The following is a 20,583-nucleotide window of genomic DNA, read 5'->3' on the forward strand; positions in this document are numbered from 1 at the left end:
GCGCTGTGAGCAGACATGATCTGGCCATCAGGTTGAATCAGGACATTGAGCGAGTCCAATTAAAGCGCAGCAAAATGCACTAAAACGACGGATCTATTTGCCGCTACAACAAGTTCCAGCGTCATCATCATCATCATCATCGAGTGCAGAAGCAGTCCCATCGAGTGCACAGGTGGCTGTGACACATGTGCAAGTACTTATTCAGGTGGATTCAGAGGAGACCCACGTGACCCAGCAAGTAATGATCCTGAGGAGAGATAAGAGACAGGTTTGTTCTCCTTGGGCATAGCTTTATTTATTCATTGCTATCATAGCATTCATAGCTTAACACTACCTATTAACTCTTACACAACTTTATTAGTTACAATCAAAATCACTCCAATACATTTTGTACCTTTACAATAAATACTGCATACGAAGTTAAAAACAAGTTCAAAGTGAATAAAAAGTGTCGCATATAAATAGCTGTTAGGGGCTTCAATGCAGATGTTACAATAATACTCCTTCTCATGAATATGTCAAATGACAAGGTGCAACATTCGCATCTGAGCCAGCGTGTATATGTCCCACGGTCACGTACCACTCTCTTTTTTCTTTTGTCTTCTTTCTCTTCTCACTACCTGACATATATATATATATATATATATATATATATATATATATATATATACATATATATGATAGTTCTTCTTCATTTGACGTCAGCTTCATTCAAACTTGCAGAACGATAACTTCACACAGGTTAACGTGAGGTGGGATGATGGGATTGACGTGGGGCCGCTTTAGGGAGGTTTCATACTGAGACGTCATTGCAAATCACTGGGGCAGACGAATCCACAAAACATGAGAGAAACATTAGAGAAAGCAGCTTGAAGTTCCAGAGGCAGTAACCTGCTGCATGTGTACATACAGGAAACATCCAAACATACACATATACAGTATATATATATATATATATATATATATATATATATATACAGTATATATACATATACTGAGATCAGATTAAGGAGAGAAACCACTTTTGCTTCAGTATCATTTCACAAACTTTTTATTTGGGAACCCTTTTTTTTTAAAACATGTTTTAATTTAGTCCGGGGATGATATGGAAAAACGATCTTAAAGGCAAGGCTGTGTGATATGGCTTATAAATAATATCTGGATATCTTTGGTCTATATCCACTATACGAGATATTTACGTTTGTTAGAAACAATAAAATGACCTATAAATATTTTCAAATTCTGCTATAAGACAAATAATTACGGTTGAAATGGAATAAATGTTATCAAGTGGACACTTCTGATGGGAGAACATCCCTCGTTTATCGCGGGGGTTACATTCTAAAAATAACCCGCAACAGGCGAAATCCGCAAAGTCAGTCAGCTTTATTTTTTACAATTATTATATTTGTTTTATGGCTGTAAAACCCGTCACCACACACTTTATACACTTTTCTCAGACAGACATTACCATTTTCTCACATTTCTCACTAGTTTAAACACTCTCAAAGTTCAAACCTTTGTAGATTTTAAAACATAAAAGTATTATAGAATGAAACCGATAATCAAAAGTTGTTTTCAGGCAAAAACATTTGTTTGAGAAATAAAAATATAAACGTTTTCCTAGCTATTAGAAATAACAAATTTAATTTTAATGATTAACCTACGAGGACACATAAGACATTATTAATAGTTCCTCTGACGATGCCGCGGCCTCTAAGTCCTCTTCGTGCGTCTTTTTCCACTGAAGACCTCGGTGCAGGTGTCAGAACACAATGCACGTTAGTACATTTTTTTAAAAATTATTTTTAAAAAAGCATGCAAAATTGTATTAAAAAAAAAAATCAGCAAGGCCGCGAAAGGTGAACCGCGTTATAGTGAGGGACCACTGTATAGGGATGGATACAAGTATTTCCAGCTTTCTTTAAAATTGTGAGATATGGTGTTTGTTTCTGGTGCTGATTTGCATATCCCCAGAGCCCTTTCTTGCTATATGCGGACTATGCAGCTGCATAGGGCAGCCACCAGCAGCCACCAAACTGCATGTTCAGACTCATATTTTATTATATTTTTGAGAATTAAAAGTTCCTGTCTTTATTTGCATGTATTGCATGCATTCATTATGCATATATTTGCAAAGCATGTAAGTGCTCGTGGGGTAATCAGGTAAAAATCCCCTTTGGGCTGGGCTGTCATGTGGTAAGTCTGACAGGATGATTGACAGCCGCCCACCTTCCACTGAAGTGATGAGAATAACGGGAGACGCTTATTACAATGTCATCAAAACGGACGTGTGCGTCATGTGCAGAGAAACGCAAAAAGAAGAAAACCGATGAAGAGCAACATTCACAGGACAAAGGTAAGGCATTTGATGTGGGGTGGAGGGACACACATAATGCCAACTTTTTAACAAGTTAGTTTGCTACTTTTGTATGCTGGCTAGCTCCTCAGCTAGGCTCAGATAAATGTGAGCTACCTCAGCTAACGGGCTATGATTGTTTGCTTGTATGCAAATAAAGTCAGCTTTATCCACAGTTTGCTTTACAAAAAGGCTCAAATAAATGTGTCTCAAGCATAGACCTGTGCTACTATTTTATAAATAAAACCAGTTATTATCAGACTGATTATACTTGTAGCAGTAGCAGTGAGGGTCTGTCCTAGGTTTCTGCCTTTTAACAGGCAGTTTTTCCTTGCCCCTGTCGCCAAGTGCTTGCTCATGGTGGTACTGTTGGGTCTCTGTAAATAATGTTAGAAGGAGTTCAGTCTAGACCTGCTCTATTTGAAAGGTGTCCTGAGATAACTTCTGTTATGAATTGGTGCTATACAAATACAACTGAATTGAAAATAGAGTTGTACCTCTACGTCATGACAAACAGTGGGAGGTCATTAATGTATAAACTGAATAGTAGTGGGCCTAACACAGATCCTTGAGGTACACCCAATGTGCACCTTAAGTAGCTGGAGTCTGCATCTTTAATTTTCACACACTGCCTTCTATCGGATAGGTAGGACGATATCCATGCAAGTGTGTTGGACGAAAGGTTGACGTTGGAGAGCTTAGACAAAAGGACCTTATGATTAACTGTGTCGAAGGCTTTACTTAAGTCTAAGAACACAGCTCCAACAACTCCACCTTTGTCCAGACCTAGTCTGATTTGCTCTGTTAGGTGGAGGATGGCTGTTTCTGTGGTGGTGTTTTCTGAATCCAAATTGTGCTGAGTCAAGACCAGGGTTACAGCTATTTAGAATAGAATAGAATAGAAAATACTTTATTAATCCCTTGCGGGAAATTCTTTCGTCACAGCGCTCCAGTGTACAAAGGTAACGAATGTTGTAACAGCAATTTTTTTTGGAAATTACAAAATTACAAACTATAAGAAGAAGTAGGAGTAAACATAAGAATAAAATTACAAAGTTAAAGAATACTATTAAAATAAGAATAAATTTACAGAGTTAAACATTTCCAGAATATACTTCAAAACTTGTACCTCCCCCTCCCCCCATATTAACAATATATACAGAGGAAGTATAAGCCTATTTATCATACAGAGGAATTGTACAGCTTAATGGCCACAGGCAGGAATGATTTCCTGTGGCGCTCTGTGGTGCAGCGTGGTAGAATAAGTCTCTTGCTGAATGTGCTTCTGTGGCTGGTCAGCACATCATGTAGAGGATGGAGGGAGTTGTCCAGTATGGACCTAATCCTGGACAACATCCTTCTCTCTGACACTGCTGTCAGGGAGTCAATCTCCTCTCCAACAACATGGCTGGCTTTGCGGATGAGTTTGTTAAGTCTGTTGGCGTCCCGCACCTTCAGTCTGCTGCCCCAGCACGCCACAGCGTAGAGAATGGCACTGGCCACCACAGACTCGTAAAACATCCGCAGCATTTTCCGGCAGATGTTGAAGGACCTCAGCCGCCTCAGAAAATAGAGACGGCTTTGACCCTTCCTGTAGAGTGCGTCTGTGTTTTTAGTCCAGTCCAGTTTATTGTCCAAGTACACCCCTAAGTACTTGTAATCCTCAACTATGTCCACGTTAACCCCACGGATGGAGATAGGGGTCACTGGAGCCCTGGTCCTCCTCAGGTCCACCACCAGTTCTTTAGTTTTTGTCGCGTTGAGCTGCAGATGGTTCTGCTCACACCACGTGACAAAGTTGTCCACCACACCCCTGTACTCAGTCTCCTCACCCTTACTGATAAGTCCAACTACTGCAGAGTCGTCAGAAAACTTCTGAAGATGGCAGGTCTCTGTGCAGCAGCTGAAGTTCGTGATGTACAGGGTGAAGAGGAAGGGAGAGAGGACCGTCCCCTGCGGTGCCCCAGTGTTGCTGATCAGTCTGTCTGATGTGCAGTGCTGCAGGCGCACATACTGTGGTCTGCCAGTCAGGTAATCCACAATCCAGGACACAAGGGGGGGCTCCACCCGCATAGCTGTCAGTTTCTCACTCAGTAGAGCTGGCCTGATGGTGTTGAATGCACTGGAGAAGTCAAAAAACATGACTCTTACAGTGCTCGCCGGCTTGTCCAGGTGAGCGTAGACACGGTCTAGCAGGTAGATGATGGCATCCTCAACTCCTAGTCGGGGCTGGTAGGCGAACTGGAGGGGGTCTAGCAGTGGTCTCACCATGGGCCGGAGCTGATCCAGGATGAGTCTCTCCAGGGTCTTCATTATGTGTGACGTCAGTGCCACCGGTCTGTAGTCCTTGGATCCGCTGGGGCGTGGTATCTTGGGCACAGGAACGATGCATGACGTCTTCCACAGCACGGGGACCCTGTGAAGACTCAGACTCAGGCTGAAGATGTGTTGTAGCACTCCACATAGCTGGAGGGAACAAGCTTTCAGAACCCTGGGGCTCACACCATCAGGTCCTGCAGACTTGCCTGCATGGAGTCTCTTCAGCTGCCTCATGATTATGTGGTCTGTAAGTTGGTTTATGACGATTTTCTCTACAATTTTGGAAATTACTGGTAAGATGCTAATGGGTCTGTAGTTAGTGACTATATTGCGATCACCAGATTTAAAGATAGGAGTTACAATGGCCTGTTTCCAGTGTGGAGGAAAGAAACTTTGAATAATGGAGAGGTTTGCCAAGTGAGTAATTGGAGGAATTAGTGTGGTTGAATGTTTTTTGATAAACACTGTGTCCTGATGAGAGACATCTTTGCTTTTTGAGTTTTTTAAAGAACAAATCACTTTCTTCACTTCCTCTTCAGTCACTGTGACTAGGTCAAAACCCTGTCCCGCAACATTTAGGTCAGTGAGTTGTTCACCAGTCTTAAAATTATTTCCTAGTCTCTGAACAGAGTCAATAAAAAAAGAATTAAAAATGGAGGCAATTTTGGCATTGTCATCTATTGTCTGGCCCTGAACTGTGAGCTGGATATCTTCAGTGTGATGTTGAGCTCTCCCTAAGAGACTGTTGATGCTTTTGTTCCCTTTAGCATCATTCAAAAGTTTGAGAAAGAAGTGTGACTTGGCCAATCTAAGTTCGTTTATGACTTTGTTCCTTAGGTTTTTATAGACCAAAATGTCTGTGTCTCTTTTGGTTTTAATGGCCTTTTTTAAGGCAGCGTCTCTACTCTTCATCAGTTGCCATAGAATTTCACTAAACCAAGGCAGGTTGACCTTGTTCTTATTTTTTCTCTTGTATTTAACGATGTGTTTATCTCTGACAATGTTGATTTTTGATGTAAATAGCTGGCAACTATTCTCCAGATTTTCAGAGGATAAAATGTCTCCCCAGTCCAAGTTATTTATCTCATTATCAAATGTTTCCTGTTTACTTTTAAGTATACAGTAAACATTTGTGTGGCGTGAAGCTGAAGCATTAATCTTAAATCTTTTACTGGTTCATTTCCTTGCCACCAGAGTTAGATTGTGGTCTGACAAGCCAGTGATCAGGTTATAAGTTTTAGTTATCCTTTCAGGTTTATTGGAGAAGAAAAGATCAAGTTGTGTACTTGAACATTTTGTGATTCTGCTTGGGCCCTTTATCAGTTGTTCTAGATGGTATTTGTCTGTATAACTTTTAACTTTCTCCTCTTAGACTTATCTTCCCAATTGAGATTAAAATCCCCCATAATAATAATTTCTTTGTTATGGTCACATTCTTTAAGAATATCAGCAAATTCGTCATAAAATGTGTCATTGGCAGTCGGGGGTCTATAAAAGCCTAACTTTTAGTGCGACATACTCAAGAGAGATTTCCGGCTTGAAATATATGCGTTCGCATTTGATAGAGTCTTTCACATACACAAGTACCCCGCCCCCTCTTCCTACGGCCCTGTCTCGTCTGAAGCATTGGAACCCATACACTGACACAAATACATTGGTGGGGGTAGAATGTTGAAGCCATGTTTCAGATATGCATAAAAAGTCCAAGTTTGAGTTCGCAAGTAAATGAGTCAACTATTCAGTTTTTGAGACGACACTCCTGATGTTTAAATGGCCGCCCAAAAGTCCTCTCGGTTTCCGCTTCGGATCCCAAACGACCTTTGCGTGGTTAACTGTTTGAAATGTTTTAATAGAGCTTTGTTTTTTGACAGCAAGATTGATAGACCTAACAGCGTTAGGAGTAGAGTTTGTTTTTTTTCCCCCCGCTAGCGCCGCCGCCGTTGTGCTGGCTCGCTTGTTTAAATCTAAAGCCAAGGCATCGACTGCAAGTAGGTGGAGGCCAGGTACGGGTATTCCACAGAAACTCACCTCCCTAGACGATGTTATTGACGGGAGCTTGGCATGAAGTTTTGTTGTCTTGGTAACGTCAGGTTCTGCAACAGGAACCCACAGGAGCATGAGATGCTGTTGAGGACAAAATGTTTATTCCATCATTTCAATCAAAACATCGACCAATCACAGGCAGGATGTTGATTATGAAGACCGTACGTGTTTGAGGGTGCCCTCGCTGAGGCAGACTTTGCCAACGGCCCACATGGGCACTAAAACTACAGAGGACAAAGCAATGGCCCAGCCAAGATAGTAGGCCCAGTGTGGATACACATAGTCCCCAGACTTCAGGGGTTTATGGTCCAGAAAAGAGCCGACGAAGCAAACCTGGAAACAACATACAACAAACACTGTTGTTGGACTCTGTCTTTAGCTGTCACTGCATTTGTTACTGATGTTTGGTCAAAGTGTAACTCACCATGCATATGAGAGGGGTGATGTACTGCCAGCACAGTTTAAAAAGCACACACGGCCTCTGACCGCTCATATCTTCAACTGCATCACACAGCCTCTCAGCCCCTGGAGGACAAAGATGGTGTTATTTCAGCCAGGACATGCTGTACGTGGCTTCATTTTTGTCAATATGAGCGCATGCACCAGGGTTCCACTTTGAGTCTGTTGTATTATATAATACATATAGAAATATATTTCAGGTTGGTCCAGTTTCCGTGTTGTTGATATCTTCACTGATCAGTACAGAAGGGTGCATGGACACTTTTAGCCGTATTTCCACCAGCTCTCCTCGTGTAAGGCAGTTGTTTTCAGTGTAACTGAATCAAATCAATAGAATCAGTTCATTAAACATATTAGGACAGTTCTTGCTCCGTGACCCGAGCACAGACTCTGACACAAACACATGCAGCTGTCCCTAAATACAGCAGACTCCTGCAGTTGTTGGAGATTAAGCCACGTTTTTAGGATTGTTATTTAGTTTGAACTGATCTACAGTTCGGCGCTGTTCGGCTTGATTTCTGTGTCCGACGTCTGTGACGACACTCTGACCAATCATCACATGTGGAAACACTACTTGAACCGTGCTGTGGCGAGGCGAGCCGGTGGAAATATGTCATTTAACTCGGAGGAGGACTGAACTCTCTCTTACCAAAAGACCACCCAACAGTCACACACTGGATCAGGGACACAAATAACAAACAGGCTCCACTGCAACCATAGTAATCAATGAGCTGGAACAGGTAAACTCCTCCCTGGACAACAGAGAACAAAAAAAATCCACTACAATTCCTGAACTACAAGGATTGGTTCATTGTTTGATTGTGATTGTGTAATACCTGGGTAGTCAGAGGGATCTGTGTGATGAAGCAGATCAAGCAGAAGAGGAGGAGTAATATTTCTCTGCGCCACAGTCTCCGTAACATTTCTGGGAATATGTCAGTCACCGATGAGATCACTGTTTCTAAACCTGTAAACTAACACAGACAGACAGCCATCATTGCATCAGTGACAGAGAAGTTTACTGACGTGTCTGAGGTCAGGGTTCTGTGCGGGTCAGTCCAGTTCTTCCACACAAAACTTTAGAGACTTTAGAGAGTCATGTTGGAATAGAAAGTGTGTGTGTGTGAAGAGAAGAGTCTGGGCCCAAAGCCTGATTGATGGTGTGGTCTGTTGCTCCCAGAGAACATCCACATTGTCCAAAAACTAAAAAAAGATCCGAATGCTGCTGCTATGATTGACATAAAGTTTTCCTTTGATAATTAAAGTCGCAGTGGATATTATTCTTATTATATTATAGTATATATATATATATATATATATAGCAGTGGTGTAGTCCAGGGTATAGCGTAAGTGTAACAGGCAGCTGAGCTTCAGACCCGTGTTCCTCCACTACAAGCCCCGCCCATCACTGACGTCCCTGAGCGCGAGGATCAGCTGCACTAAACTGTTGCTTGTTTGTGAGATGTGAGTCTCAGGGGCCGTCCACATGGACACAGCATTTTCGGGGAAATAGTATTTGTAGAATTTTTTGAACTCCCAGAGTGAGAAAATCTCAAAGCGCCGGCCGGGGCGTGGTCTAATATTCTTCCCACTGCCGTTTACAGGACGTTGTGTCACAGTCTGCTCTGCTGCTCTGCCACACCCCTCATCAGCTAACTGCTTCCACCTGCTGCTCTCACCTGCTCATCATCTCCAATCAAGCCAGTGTATATGCAGCTTCTCTCCACTCACTCTTTGCCAGATTGTCTTTGCTCTCATGCCTGACTCTCCAGCGATCATTCCCGGACTGCTTACCTGGTATCGACCTGATCTCCCCCTGACCTTTGCTTCACGCCTCAGCCTCGGTAAACCCACCTGCCTTCTGTCCCTGACTACAAGCCCTGCCTGCCTGTTTCCTGCTATTCGTCTGCCTGCGGCTGAGTGGCACTCAGCCCGTTCCTGCTCACGGGTCCGAGGTTTGTCGCCTGCCCTGTGGTCCTCCGCTAACTCGCTCACCTGGCACCTGGAAGACCCAGGTTCGAATCCTGCTATACTCTGCTGCTTCATTTGGTTTGGTGTCAAATAAAGACTGTGGTTCAAGTAAACCTGCTTGTTTGTGCTGCAATTGGGTCCAGTCTAAACCCGTTACACGTTGTCAGGGTGAGACAGGGAATCTCCACAGTTCACTACATGTTTGAGGGCAGCTTATGACAAATACAGACAAAAGTCTGAGAGCACTTTCTTCAGCCTTACCACCGTGTCCAGCCTCAGCATGATGAGCATGATGAAGAAGCACGCCCCCCACAACTGAAGCAGAGGCATCATGGCTACAGCCTGAGGAAATGCAATGAACGCCAGCCCAGGACCTGAGAAGACATGACTCAGGATCATTGTCCTCGCAGCAAATGTGTGAGTGAGTGTCTTTCACCTGAATCCACGACCATGTCGATCGTCGTTCCCTGAGCCTGAGCCATGAAGCCCAGAGATGAGAAGACAACCAAGCTGGTGCCACTGTTGAGTGCACACAACCACAGAGTGTCCCTGCACACACACATAACAGTGTTCATTTTAATATCTGAGATTTGACTGAAGAAACTACACTGAATTCATACATGAACAGAAGATTCTGTTCATTATGCCCATGTGGAATTATCCCTGCACACCATTTATGTCTGCAGTGATAAACTAAACTCAAATTAAAACTGAAGTGTGTTATTTTTTAAATACAAAGAAAACATCCATTACATTCAATTACATACATGTACTAGTTTACACAATGCAGATGAAGCGTTGTCAGTTCTACGTGTCTATTCCTGTGTCTCTCTGTATCTATAATGTACCTAAAAGCAACATCAAGGTGGAGTGTGGCTAAAACACAAGGAGCAAAAAACTAACAGCAAACTACTGAGGTCCATCTGTTAGAGCGTGGCAGACTGAATAACTGGTGCTTTAGGAACAGTCTTAGTTTCTAAGAAACGACGTTAATGTTGTGTGTGTGAGCTTTTCTGTATGGTTCAGTGCATGTTTGCAGGGACGTGTGTGTGTGTGCAACAGAGAATGTGTGTTCATACATATGTGTATATATATATATATATATATATGTATATACATATATATATACATATATGTACATATATACACATATATATATACATATATTCACTATTATGACAGCAATAAACTGATAAACTGATGTTTGGACTATGCTGACTTAAATTGGAATAACACTGATCACATGACTCACTTATAACAGTTGTTGTTGACTTTGTTGTAGCTGCCCAGAGTAATTATGGCTCCTGCTGCAACACCATATGAGAAAAGGACCTGAGCACAAGCTTCCATCCACACCTGTTCAACAAAGGTAAGAACAAAACACCACAGCTCTTTGTTTCCCATCAATAACAACCGACTTTTTTTAGAAATGAACCATGGAATTTCTGTCAGTCCCAGAGCAGAACACTGTCTTCACTAAAGCAACCTCTCAACCTCTCACCTGAAGGTCTGCCAGACGAGAAGGTTCTGGGTAGAGGTAGAAGATCACACCCAGCCAGGCACCCGGCAGCGTCAGCCCCCTGACCAGCAGGACGGCCAGCATTATGTAGGGCCAGACAGCACTGACGTCAACTCAAAGATCGATTAAAAGATGAACAGAAAAAGTGAGCTCCATGGTGGTGGTGTTTATTTATTTTTTATTCTTCTGGCTTGTTTTGGATGCAGGAGTAAAAAAAACCAGGCTTCCTTATGACTGTCCTTTATGAAGGTGTTATCTTGGAATTATCTTCGACCCCTTAGATTAAAAGTGTACAGTATGTATGTCTTTGGCCCCCAGCAGAATCAGCGAGGTGGATTCATTAGTAGATCATGTGGTTCTCTAATCTTTAGGCTTCATTAGAATGTGTTGAGCGACCTTTCCCGTAGAGCGGACACCTCTCCAGATGCAGTAGTAGCAGGTCACCCAGCAGGCCAGCAGACACAGCACCAGCTCCCACTGCACTGTGCCGACCTCTTCTATTACCCCAGACATGGACAACACTCCTCTCCTGTTCAGAGACACAGAGATTATACATGTGACACCAGAATGTACTTCATACATGTGTTTTACTGCTGTTTCTGCTGCTGCTGCTGCTTCTGTGTGTGTGTGTGTGTGTGTGTGTGTGTGTCAGAACACTCACTCCCAAAACTCTGAGACTGAAGATGTGAGATTTCCAGATGTAACGTTGACTGTGTGGTTGCCACTGCGTGTTGCTGTCAGGTTTACAGAGGTGAGGTCCACACATCTGTCTGTAAGCAAATCATCATCTTCATTAAAGGCATTGCTCAGGTTCCCTGTGCCTAAAACCAGCTTAAGACAGCCCTTAGTGACTTAAAGGTCCAATATGTCAAATTTAGGAGTACTATTTTGCTGACATTGAATAAAGTACTGTTGGGGGACAACAGTTCATAAAATAACTACAATTAATAATTATTAATTTATTAAATATCTTTGAAATCTGCTGCAGGGAACCATGATGGATGGATGACAAGAGCGTAGGTGCTGCTCTGACCATCGAGGCCGTCCGTAGAGAGTAAAGTTACCGCAACTTCATATTCTGGAGTGTGGAGACGTTTGGGAGGAAGAGAGAGAAGTGAAAATGAGCAGCAGTTGTATTGATGCTCTCAGCCAGTAGAGTATGTTGTCCAGCAGAGGTGGGCGGCGCTGAGAGCAGGAGTTCTTCAAACAGTCCTTTGCGTTGGAAAAGGACGCTCGCTGAAATCCCTCTCACATGGGCTGTAGACTTTTACCATGTAGGCCGTGCTCATAAAGGACAATGGAGATTGTCCTTTATGAGCACGCTGGCCCCTGTGATGACTGTGTTGCTGGCCTTCTTTGTTTTGTTTCAGGCCTGGAGGTGGGGTTATCATCACCTGGACACGCCTCATGTTTGAAGAAGCCTTCCTTCCTCTCTCACACGGACACAGACTTGGGTCCGTGTTGGACTCTGTTGATTTCTCTGCTGGCCCTGACAATATCAAAAAAGTATTTATTATTATTATTATTATTATTATTATTATTATTAATAATCTATTAATTCATTAACTTATTTATTTATTTATTAATAATCAAATTAATGTGTGTCTGAACGTGTCTGAATTCAATTACTTTTTCAGTATGTTATGATTATATTTCCAGAAAGAATATGGTTATTTTTTGTGAAGCTGAGCTGGATTTTCCATATGTCATTAAACGCATCATAGCTCCGTGGACCTGCTCTAGTATCATTGCTGGCCTTTCGTTGAAGCTGCCATTTCCTATTTGGTTATAACTTTGACTGACGGGTGTCGTCAGCCAATCAAAATTTGCTGCATAGTGACAGAACGCCCCAGGCCCAGCGATGTGTCTGGCGCTGTCTGTCTGTTGTCATCAACGACGTTTGAACCTTTGGCGGGTTTTGCAGTAAGCTATGGTCACTGCATTAACACCACCGATCCATCATGTTTCTGATCTCCTTCGTGTGAACTTTTCACAGCGATAGTTTGGAGAAAAGAAGGAAATTATTTCAAGAGGAAGACCTACACCGAAGAGGTACATCATTTACGGTAGTTGGAGTGTTAATGATGCATTTATAACATTTTTTAGAAGTGGTGAGGACAAAACTGTTGATCATAAATAGTGCCGGGGACGTGTTCCCCGTGTATCTGACGCCTATGCTCATGTGGAAGCTTGTTTTTGTGTCATATAGTGGCTTGTGAAATTGCAGTTGCTGAGTGACATAACGGAAGATGTGGTGGTAATGATGCAGCAGCCTATCGATGCGCAGTGGTGTGCGTGTTGCAGATCAACTGTCTCGTGAATATAGTGCATAATAGTGTGTTTTGTATGTGCTTGTGTTTGTGCGCGTTTTTTTTTTTTTTTTACTGACTGAAACCGCACGGTACACTACTGCAAACACACACATGCACACACACACGCACATACACACGCACGCACGCACACACACACACACACACACACACACACACACATACACATACACGCACACACCCACACGGGATATTTTCTTCGCTATTTATTTGTTTTTAATTTATTTTAAGTGCTTATTTTCTGTGACCTCAGTTCAGACTTGAGTGGGTATGTTTGGTCAAAAACTTTGTGCTTTGTCTCAGTTTCACGTTGCCACTTTTTATGAGTTCACGGTCTCTGAGCATATGAGACAGACTGGTTTTGTGCTTCCAGAGGGAAGAATGAACATGAATGAGTGGGAAATAACTGGTTTTCTTCTTGTTTCCTGTAATGTTCTAAGACAACAATTAACAGTCAAGCTGTGAATGAATGCTGGGGTGATTATATGAAAGGGAAAGGTCACCAGTTAGGGTCAACATGAGGGTTGCACATGATGGCATCTGGTAAAACATCCGATAACATTTACTAGGGTCATAAACATTAGGTATGGTGTTTGTTCTGTTTGTAACTTTGACTCTGTTTGTGTATAAGTGGTGAAGCTTTTTGGAGGAAGGGGAGAGACCATTTTAGACCGTCCTTAGTGACAGTGTCTCTCCTCCATGCAAAAATCCATGCATGCAGTAAAGATATGATTAACTCAACACTGATGACTCAAGAATTTCTTTCACACGGAATACAGACATTTGATTGGCTTTAATGGCATCACATGGGATGGCTTAACTCCAATGCAATTGGTCAGTGAATTTCCTGATTCGCTAAACCAGTACCGTAAAGTCTAGAGAAGCTGCGTCGGTCAAAATAGAAGCGCCCCATTTTAAATACTTAAATATAATTTATTGACTGTCGGTCCAGGTCCATATTGGACGCCGTCTGGACTCGGACCACGGTCCGCCTGTTAGTGACCTCTGTTGTAGACTTCAAGCTTTTAAAAAAGGCCAACACATCTGTACAGTAGCCTTCTGAAACCTAATGGTGTTTTTTCATGATACAGTTCTAGCACCACTTGGCTGGACTCCTGCTCTGGTGAGATTCCAAACGAGCTGATATAAGATGTGACATCAGCAGACTGCCGCCAGACTGATCTGATGGTCAGAGATTGCCATGAGTGCCACGTGTGACAAGAATCAAACCGAGCAATCCCGAACTGTTAAATTAAAATATCAGTTAAATTAAAATAACTGTTTATAATAACTGTTAAAACATATACCATAAATACGTCAGATCTTAATACACAAACCACATGTTTGAGTTCTAAATGACTAATTTCTCGCCTCAAATGATGTTAAAACTTTGTTCTGGGACAGAGAAAAATATTATTGCAGGTTTATATTTATATTATCTGCTGCTATGTTCTGCCGAAATGCATTCTGGGATACATGGTTTTCCCAAGTACGCTCAAGTCACCACCTGATGCACACTTGGTAAAATGGGCGGAGTGAGAACATTTCCGGGTTTGAGAACTCTCCTCGCTGCTCGCGGACTTAAGATTTGGAACAGAACTTGGACTGAGGCTGATGACGTTTCACAAGCACGGGAGTACACAAGTACGCACAAGTACGCACAAGGACGCACAAGTACGGACAAGTAAGCACAAGGACGCACAAGTACGGACAAGTAAGCACAAGGACGCACAAGTACAGACAAGTAAGCACAAGTACGCACAAGTACGGACAAGTAGGCACAAGTACGCACAAGAACGCACAAGTACGGACAAGTAGGCACAAGTACGCACAAGAACGCACAAGTACGGACAAGTAAGCACAAGTACGCACAAGTACGGACAAGTAGGCACAAGTAAGCACAAGTACGCACAAGTACGGACAAGTAGGCACAAGTACGCACAAGAACGCACAAGTACGGACAAGTAGGCACAAGTACGCACAAGAACGCACAAGTACGGACAAGTAGGCACAAGTACGCACAAGAACGCACAAGTACGGACAAGTAAGCACAAGTATGCACAAGTACGGACAAGTAGGCACAAGTACGCAAGTATTTGTGACAATGATAATGATTCAGTCACTAGTTTGTGTGGTTATGTCACGTAGAATACAACGTCACAGCTGTTTCACGCAGCCTTTCTATGACGACCTCGCCCACATTGAGAAGTTACGATGAAGTAATGGAGAACAATGTGTGAGTGGTGCTAGAATTGTGCCATGAGACAGAGAGTCGGGAGTAAAAGGAATGAAAGTGTTTTAAGTTCTTTACAAAAGTACAAAAGCCACCAAAGACCCACGATACAGGGAAGGGATTGCAGAAGAGTCTATTCTCATATTTCATACACACATCTTAACTGTATGATATCCGAATATGAATCATCTTGTGACATGCTGGGTTGAAAGTGATAGCATTTAGACATTACATTAGACATTTTCTCAATACCTATGCTGACCTGTGTTCCAGGGATTGTTGCAGGTTGCCCAAGGCAGAATGCTTTTCTTACTTCGTCAGGCTGCTCAGGAAAGCTGGACTGAACCACCGCCTTCTCACCCTGGCCTACAGAGGACTGATAGAGAGCATCCTCACTGCAGGCATCACTGTCTGGTACGGGAACACCACACAGGCAGAGAGGAAGGCCCTGCAGAGAGTCATAGAGACCGCGGAGAGGATCATTGGGACAAAACTTCCTACCATGGACTCCATGTATATGCAGCGTTGTAGGAAAAGAGCAGAGGGAATCATCAGACATCTACTCACTCCACCCCGCTCACACTCTGCTCAAACACAAACGCTGCAAGTACAACCTGAGGCACAGCAGAGTGGACAGCATCAAAACACACAGAACTCGCTTCTTTAACAGTTTCTTCCCGGCCACAGTCAGACTGATGGCAAATCAAAACCACTGAACTCTCTGTAAAATAACCAGACACTACCTCACCTAACCACGTGTAATATTATGTGCAATATTCCCTCCCTGATAAATGTGCAATGTCAGAAATGTGCAATACACCCCTGTTATGCTGTATAACTGTATATTTCTTTATTTTTATTTTCCACATCTTAGGTAGGTTATACTTAGGTGGATATAATACTATACATATACATAATAATATAGGTGGATATAATACTATACATATACATAATAATAGCGGGGATATAATACTATACATATACATAATAATAGCGGGGATATAATACTATACATATACATAATGATATAGGTGGATATAATACTATACATATACATAATAATAGCGGGGATATAATACTATACATATACATAATAATATAGGTGGATATAATACTATACATATACATAATGATATAGGTGGATATAATACTATACATATACATAATAATAGCGGGGATATAATACTATACATAAACATAATAATATAGGTGGATATAATACTATACATATACATAATAATAGTGGGGATATAATACTATACATATACATAATAATATAGGTGGATATAATACTATACATATACATAAATATAGCGGGGATATAATACTATACATATACATAATAATATAGGTGGATATAATACTATACATATACATAATAATATAGGTGGATATAATACTATACATATACATAATGATATAGGTGGATATAATACTATACATATACATAATAATAGCGGGGATATAATACTATACATATACATAATAATATAGGTGGATATAATACTATACATATACATAATGATATAGGTGGATATAATACTATACATATACATAATAATAGCGGGGATATAATACTATACATATACATAATAATAGAGGTGGATATAATACTATACATATACATAATGATATAGGTGGATATAATACTATACATATACATAATAATAGCGGGGATATAATACTATACATATACATAATAATATAGGTGGATATAATACTATACATATACATAATAATAGCGGGGATATAATACTATACATATACATAATAATAGAGGGGATGTAATACAAATAGAAGGGAGAGTCTAAGAATGAACAGACTTAATTGTTAAACTGAGGAAGTATATTTGTGATACTAACAAAATGAAGACTTGAAACCCTAACCCTTCCACATAGCCACCAGTTAAATACTAAATACTGAGTACAAACCCTGAGTAAATATTGGCAACAGTGTGTCTGGCCCCTGAGGTGTCTTATTGTAGTAAAATGAATGTTCAGGTCTGGTGCAGAGCATGTGATCAGCGAGGAAAGATGTGATTTTCAGCTCATTGCTCACAGAGCTGTTAGAGTGGGATTGATCCCTCATTGTACTCTCGCTTAGATGTGCATCACTCGAATGGTGTGAGTGAAATTAGAGTGAGACGGAGAAAGAGAAAAGTTGATGCTCTGGTGTTTCTCCCGTCTGCTGCTGTTACTCTGTGGTGGTCGCCAACTCATGGAAGAACTACACTGCAAGGCACTAATCATGCTGTTCAAGCAGCATATGCCTCACTGGCCAGGTGGATGGAAAACCTGACCAAAAAGTGAAATGCTCACTGAAAAAAAAACACATTATGTCTTTGACTTGTGAAAAACATTTGGATTTTTTATTTCTTGAATTTATATTATATGTAAGCTAATACAAACAGAGTTTAGATCGTTGATTGATATAAACAGTAATGACGATTACCTTTTCCTAGTGGGCAGATGTTGGTCCAGCAGGTGATGGCACTCTCCTGTGTGTACTGACCAACTGCAGTCTCCAGCAGGAAGAGAGGAACACCCAGCAGCACAGCAAAGAAGAGGTAAGGGAACAGAAAGACGCCTGCACACACACACACACACACACACACACACACATCGACTGATGACAAAGCATCGGACTGTGGATTCATGGGTTTTTCTGCTGCTGTGCAGGACGTTTGTAATCGTCAGGAATAAATTTGTTGAGAAAATCTGATATTGGATTTGCTGATTTACGCATGGGCTCACACATGAGAACTCAGAGAGATAGTTCATGTTTGATGAAGTGTGGTTGATATAAGTGTTGACATCTCATCAGCTGACTGCATTGTGCCTGAAATAAAATAAGCATATATCTGCAGTCACTTTGTAAACTGCTCATTCTTTTGCACCAAAGTACACAAAGAACATTTTTAGTTCATGTGTCCAAGGTACGGTGGCCTGGAACTGCAGTATTACAAAACTTGAAACAAATGTAGAAATACAGAAACAAATCAACTGCGAAACACTTTTACAAATCCTGAAATCATTACCAGCATTTTTCCTTTACCCCCCAGAATGCATTGCGTGTTGGTCACGGTCTGGCGAGCTCAATAATATGATCATGACTGTGCACAACTTTTTTGACATATGCGCTGTGTGAGCAACTCTATAGGAATGAACGGAGCCAAAGGGGCGGAGCTCTATCCAGTTCTTATAAAGCATCCATGACAAAACCTCACTCTTTCACAAGTATTCATTCTTATGACACATATAGTAAGTCACAACTGAACGCTCACAGTATGATTATTCCAGGTCACGCGCAGACCTTGGGACATTTCCCTTTCCGTAAGAACTGTGGCTTTTGTACATTTGTTTCAGGATTTGTAAAAAAATGTTTTGGGAAATTTAAATTGTTTTAACTTTTGTAAATTTGTTTTAACGTTTGTTAATTTTATTTAACCTTTGTTAATTTTATTTAACGTTTGTTAATTTGTTTTAACTTTAGTAAATTTGTTTTAACTTTTGTTAATTTGTTTTAACTTTTGTTAATTTGTTTTAACTTTTGTTAATTTGTTTTAACTTTAGTTCATTTGTTTTAACTTTTGTAAATTTGTTTTAACTTTTGTTCATTTGTTTTGGTATTTGTAAAAGTGTTTTGCATTTTGTAAATTTGTTTTAACTTTTGTAAATTTGTTTCCAGCTTTATAATACTGGTTTGCACTTTCAAGGCCACTGTACCAAGGATATACTCCTGTGATCATGATCCCATTTGTGTCTCAGACTTGTTTACAAATAGAACATTTCTACAGTTTTAAACTGCAATTATTTTACACACATACAATATATATAATACTGTATAATATTATAGTATACCCAGATACTAATTATTTTCACTTTTAAGACGTGGACAACATATTTCTGTAGCTATAAAACATTCACCTCCTGCCTTCACTGAAAGAAGACCCGGGTCCACGACCCAGCCTTAACAAGACTTGTTGCAACCAATAACGTAATAACGGCCAATAATGTAATAATTTAGATGTAATAAAACCAATAACGTAATAACGGCCAATAATGTAATAATTTAGATGTAATAAAACCAATAACGTAATAACGGCCAATAATGTAATAATTTAAATGTAATAAAACCAATAACGTAATAACGGCCAATAATGTAATAATTTAAATGTAATAAAACCAATAACGTAATAATGTAATAATTTAAATGTAATAAAACCAATAACGTAATAACGGCCAATAATGTAATAATTTAAATGTAATAAAACCAATAACGTAATAATGTAATAATTTAAATGTAATAAAACCAATAACGTAATAACGGCCAATAATGTAATAATTTAAATGTAATAAAACCAATAATGTAATAACTTGCCAATAATGTAATAAAGTTGTTGAGCCAATAACGTAATGACGTATTATGTTATTGACAGTTATTACATTATCGGTTGCTACAAGGCTCTTTCTGCATGGAGGTCACATGTTCTCCCGTGTGTGCGTGGGTTTTCTCCGAGTTCTCACTTTCATCCCACTGTCCACTGTATACAGGTACAAAAGTGTGACACTGACACTAACCTCCTCCATTCTTATAGCACAGGTAGGGGAATCTCCACACATTGCCCAGACCCACCACATTTCCTGCTACAGCCAGAATATATTCTCTCCTTCTTGGTCCATTGCTCCCTCTGTTTCACGGAGTCCCGCATGTCTCAGTTGTGTCCCGTCTACTGCTCAGCACACACCTCAGCACACACACCTTCAACACTGAAGGGGGCCATGCTCAGTCAAATGGACCACGTGATGGGATTGTGGGGCGCTAAACCACAAGGTGTGGTTGAGTCGGGCTGCAGGATCTGAGGGGAATCTGGAAACAGCTGTAATGTTGGACTGGGGGGAGGGGGGTTAGTGCAGATTGTCATCATGGTGGTAGGAAGGGGGGGTCGGCCATATTAAGGAGAGGGCCGCCATGACCTTTGAGAGATGGATACAGAGTGGACACTATGGAACAGTCTTTTCACTTTCTTTTTGTTTTTCTTACTTATTTTGTGATAAAACACTTTTCCCTATTTGTGTTCTCTATCCCTCAATTTGCTTTTTTCATCATTCAGTTCCTTCCTTATTACTTGTAGTTTTGACTTGATAAAAGAAAATCATATTTCTTTAAATGCAGAGAGGATATGCAAAATCATAATGTCTACTATGGGCTATTCAGGGACCCCTAGTTTACTATTCCTGTCCCCAAATATGTCACTTTCACTGTGTCACAATCATTTGAAATTGTAAGCAATCGTCACTTCGAGTCTTGGATCTGTTTCATGACACAATCAAAGGTAAAAGCCAACACT

The 20,583-nt window shown here is 40.9% G+C and overlaps 1 protein-coding gene across 1 annotated transcript; it reads right to left on the bottom strand.

Moving 5' to 3' along the window:
- Positions 1-1,658: 1,658 nt before the first annotated feature.
- Positions 1,659-15,746, bottom strand: LOC131475216 (sodium- and chloride-dependent betaine transporter-like). Its single transcript, XM_058653172.1, has 16 exons — positions 15,630-15,746; positions 15,496-15,541; positions 11,332-11,440; positions 11,060-11,199; positions 10,653-10,780; positions 10,404-10,507; positions 9,588-9,700; positions 9,413-9,525; positions 8,017-8,154; positions 7,830-7,932; positions 7,146-7,246; positions 6,887-7,054; positions 6,707-6,802; positions 4,374-5,044; positions 4,144-4,262; positions 1,659-1,663 (listed from the first exon to the last, which is right to left on the bottom strand). Exons 1-16 carry the CDS (start codon positions 15,744-15,746, stop codon positions 1,659-1,661), a joined length of 2,271 nt encoding a protein of 756 aa, XP_058509155.1.
- Positions 15,747-20,583: the final 4,837 nt, after the last annotated feature.

This window comes from Solea solea, chromosome 16 (assembly GCF_958295425.1).
Source record: "Solea solea chromosome 16, fSolSol10.1, whole genome shotgun sequence".
NCBI lineage: Eukaryota > Metazoa > Chordata > Actinopteri > Pleuronectiformes > Soleidae > Solea > Solea solea.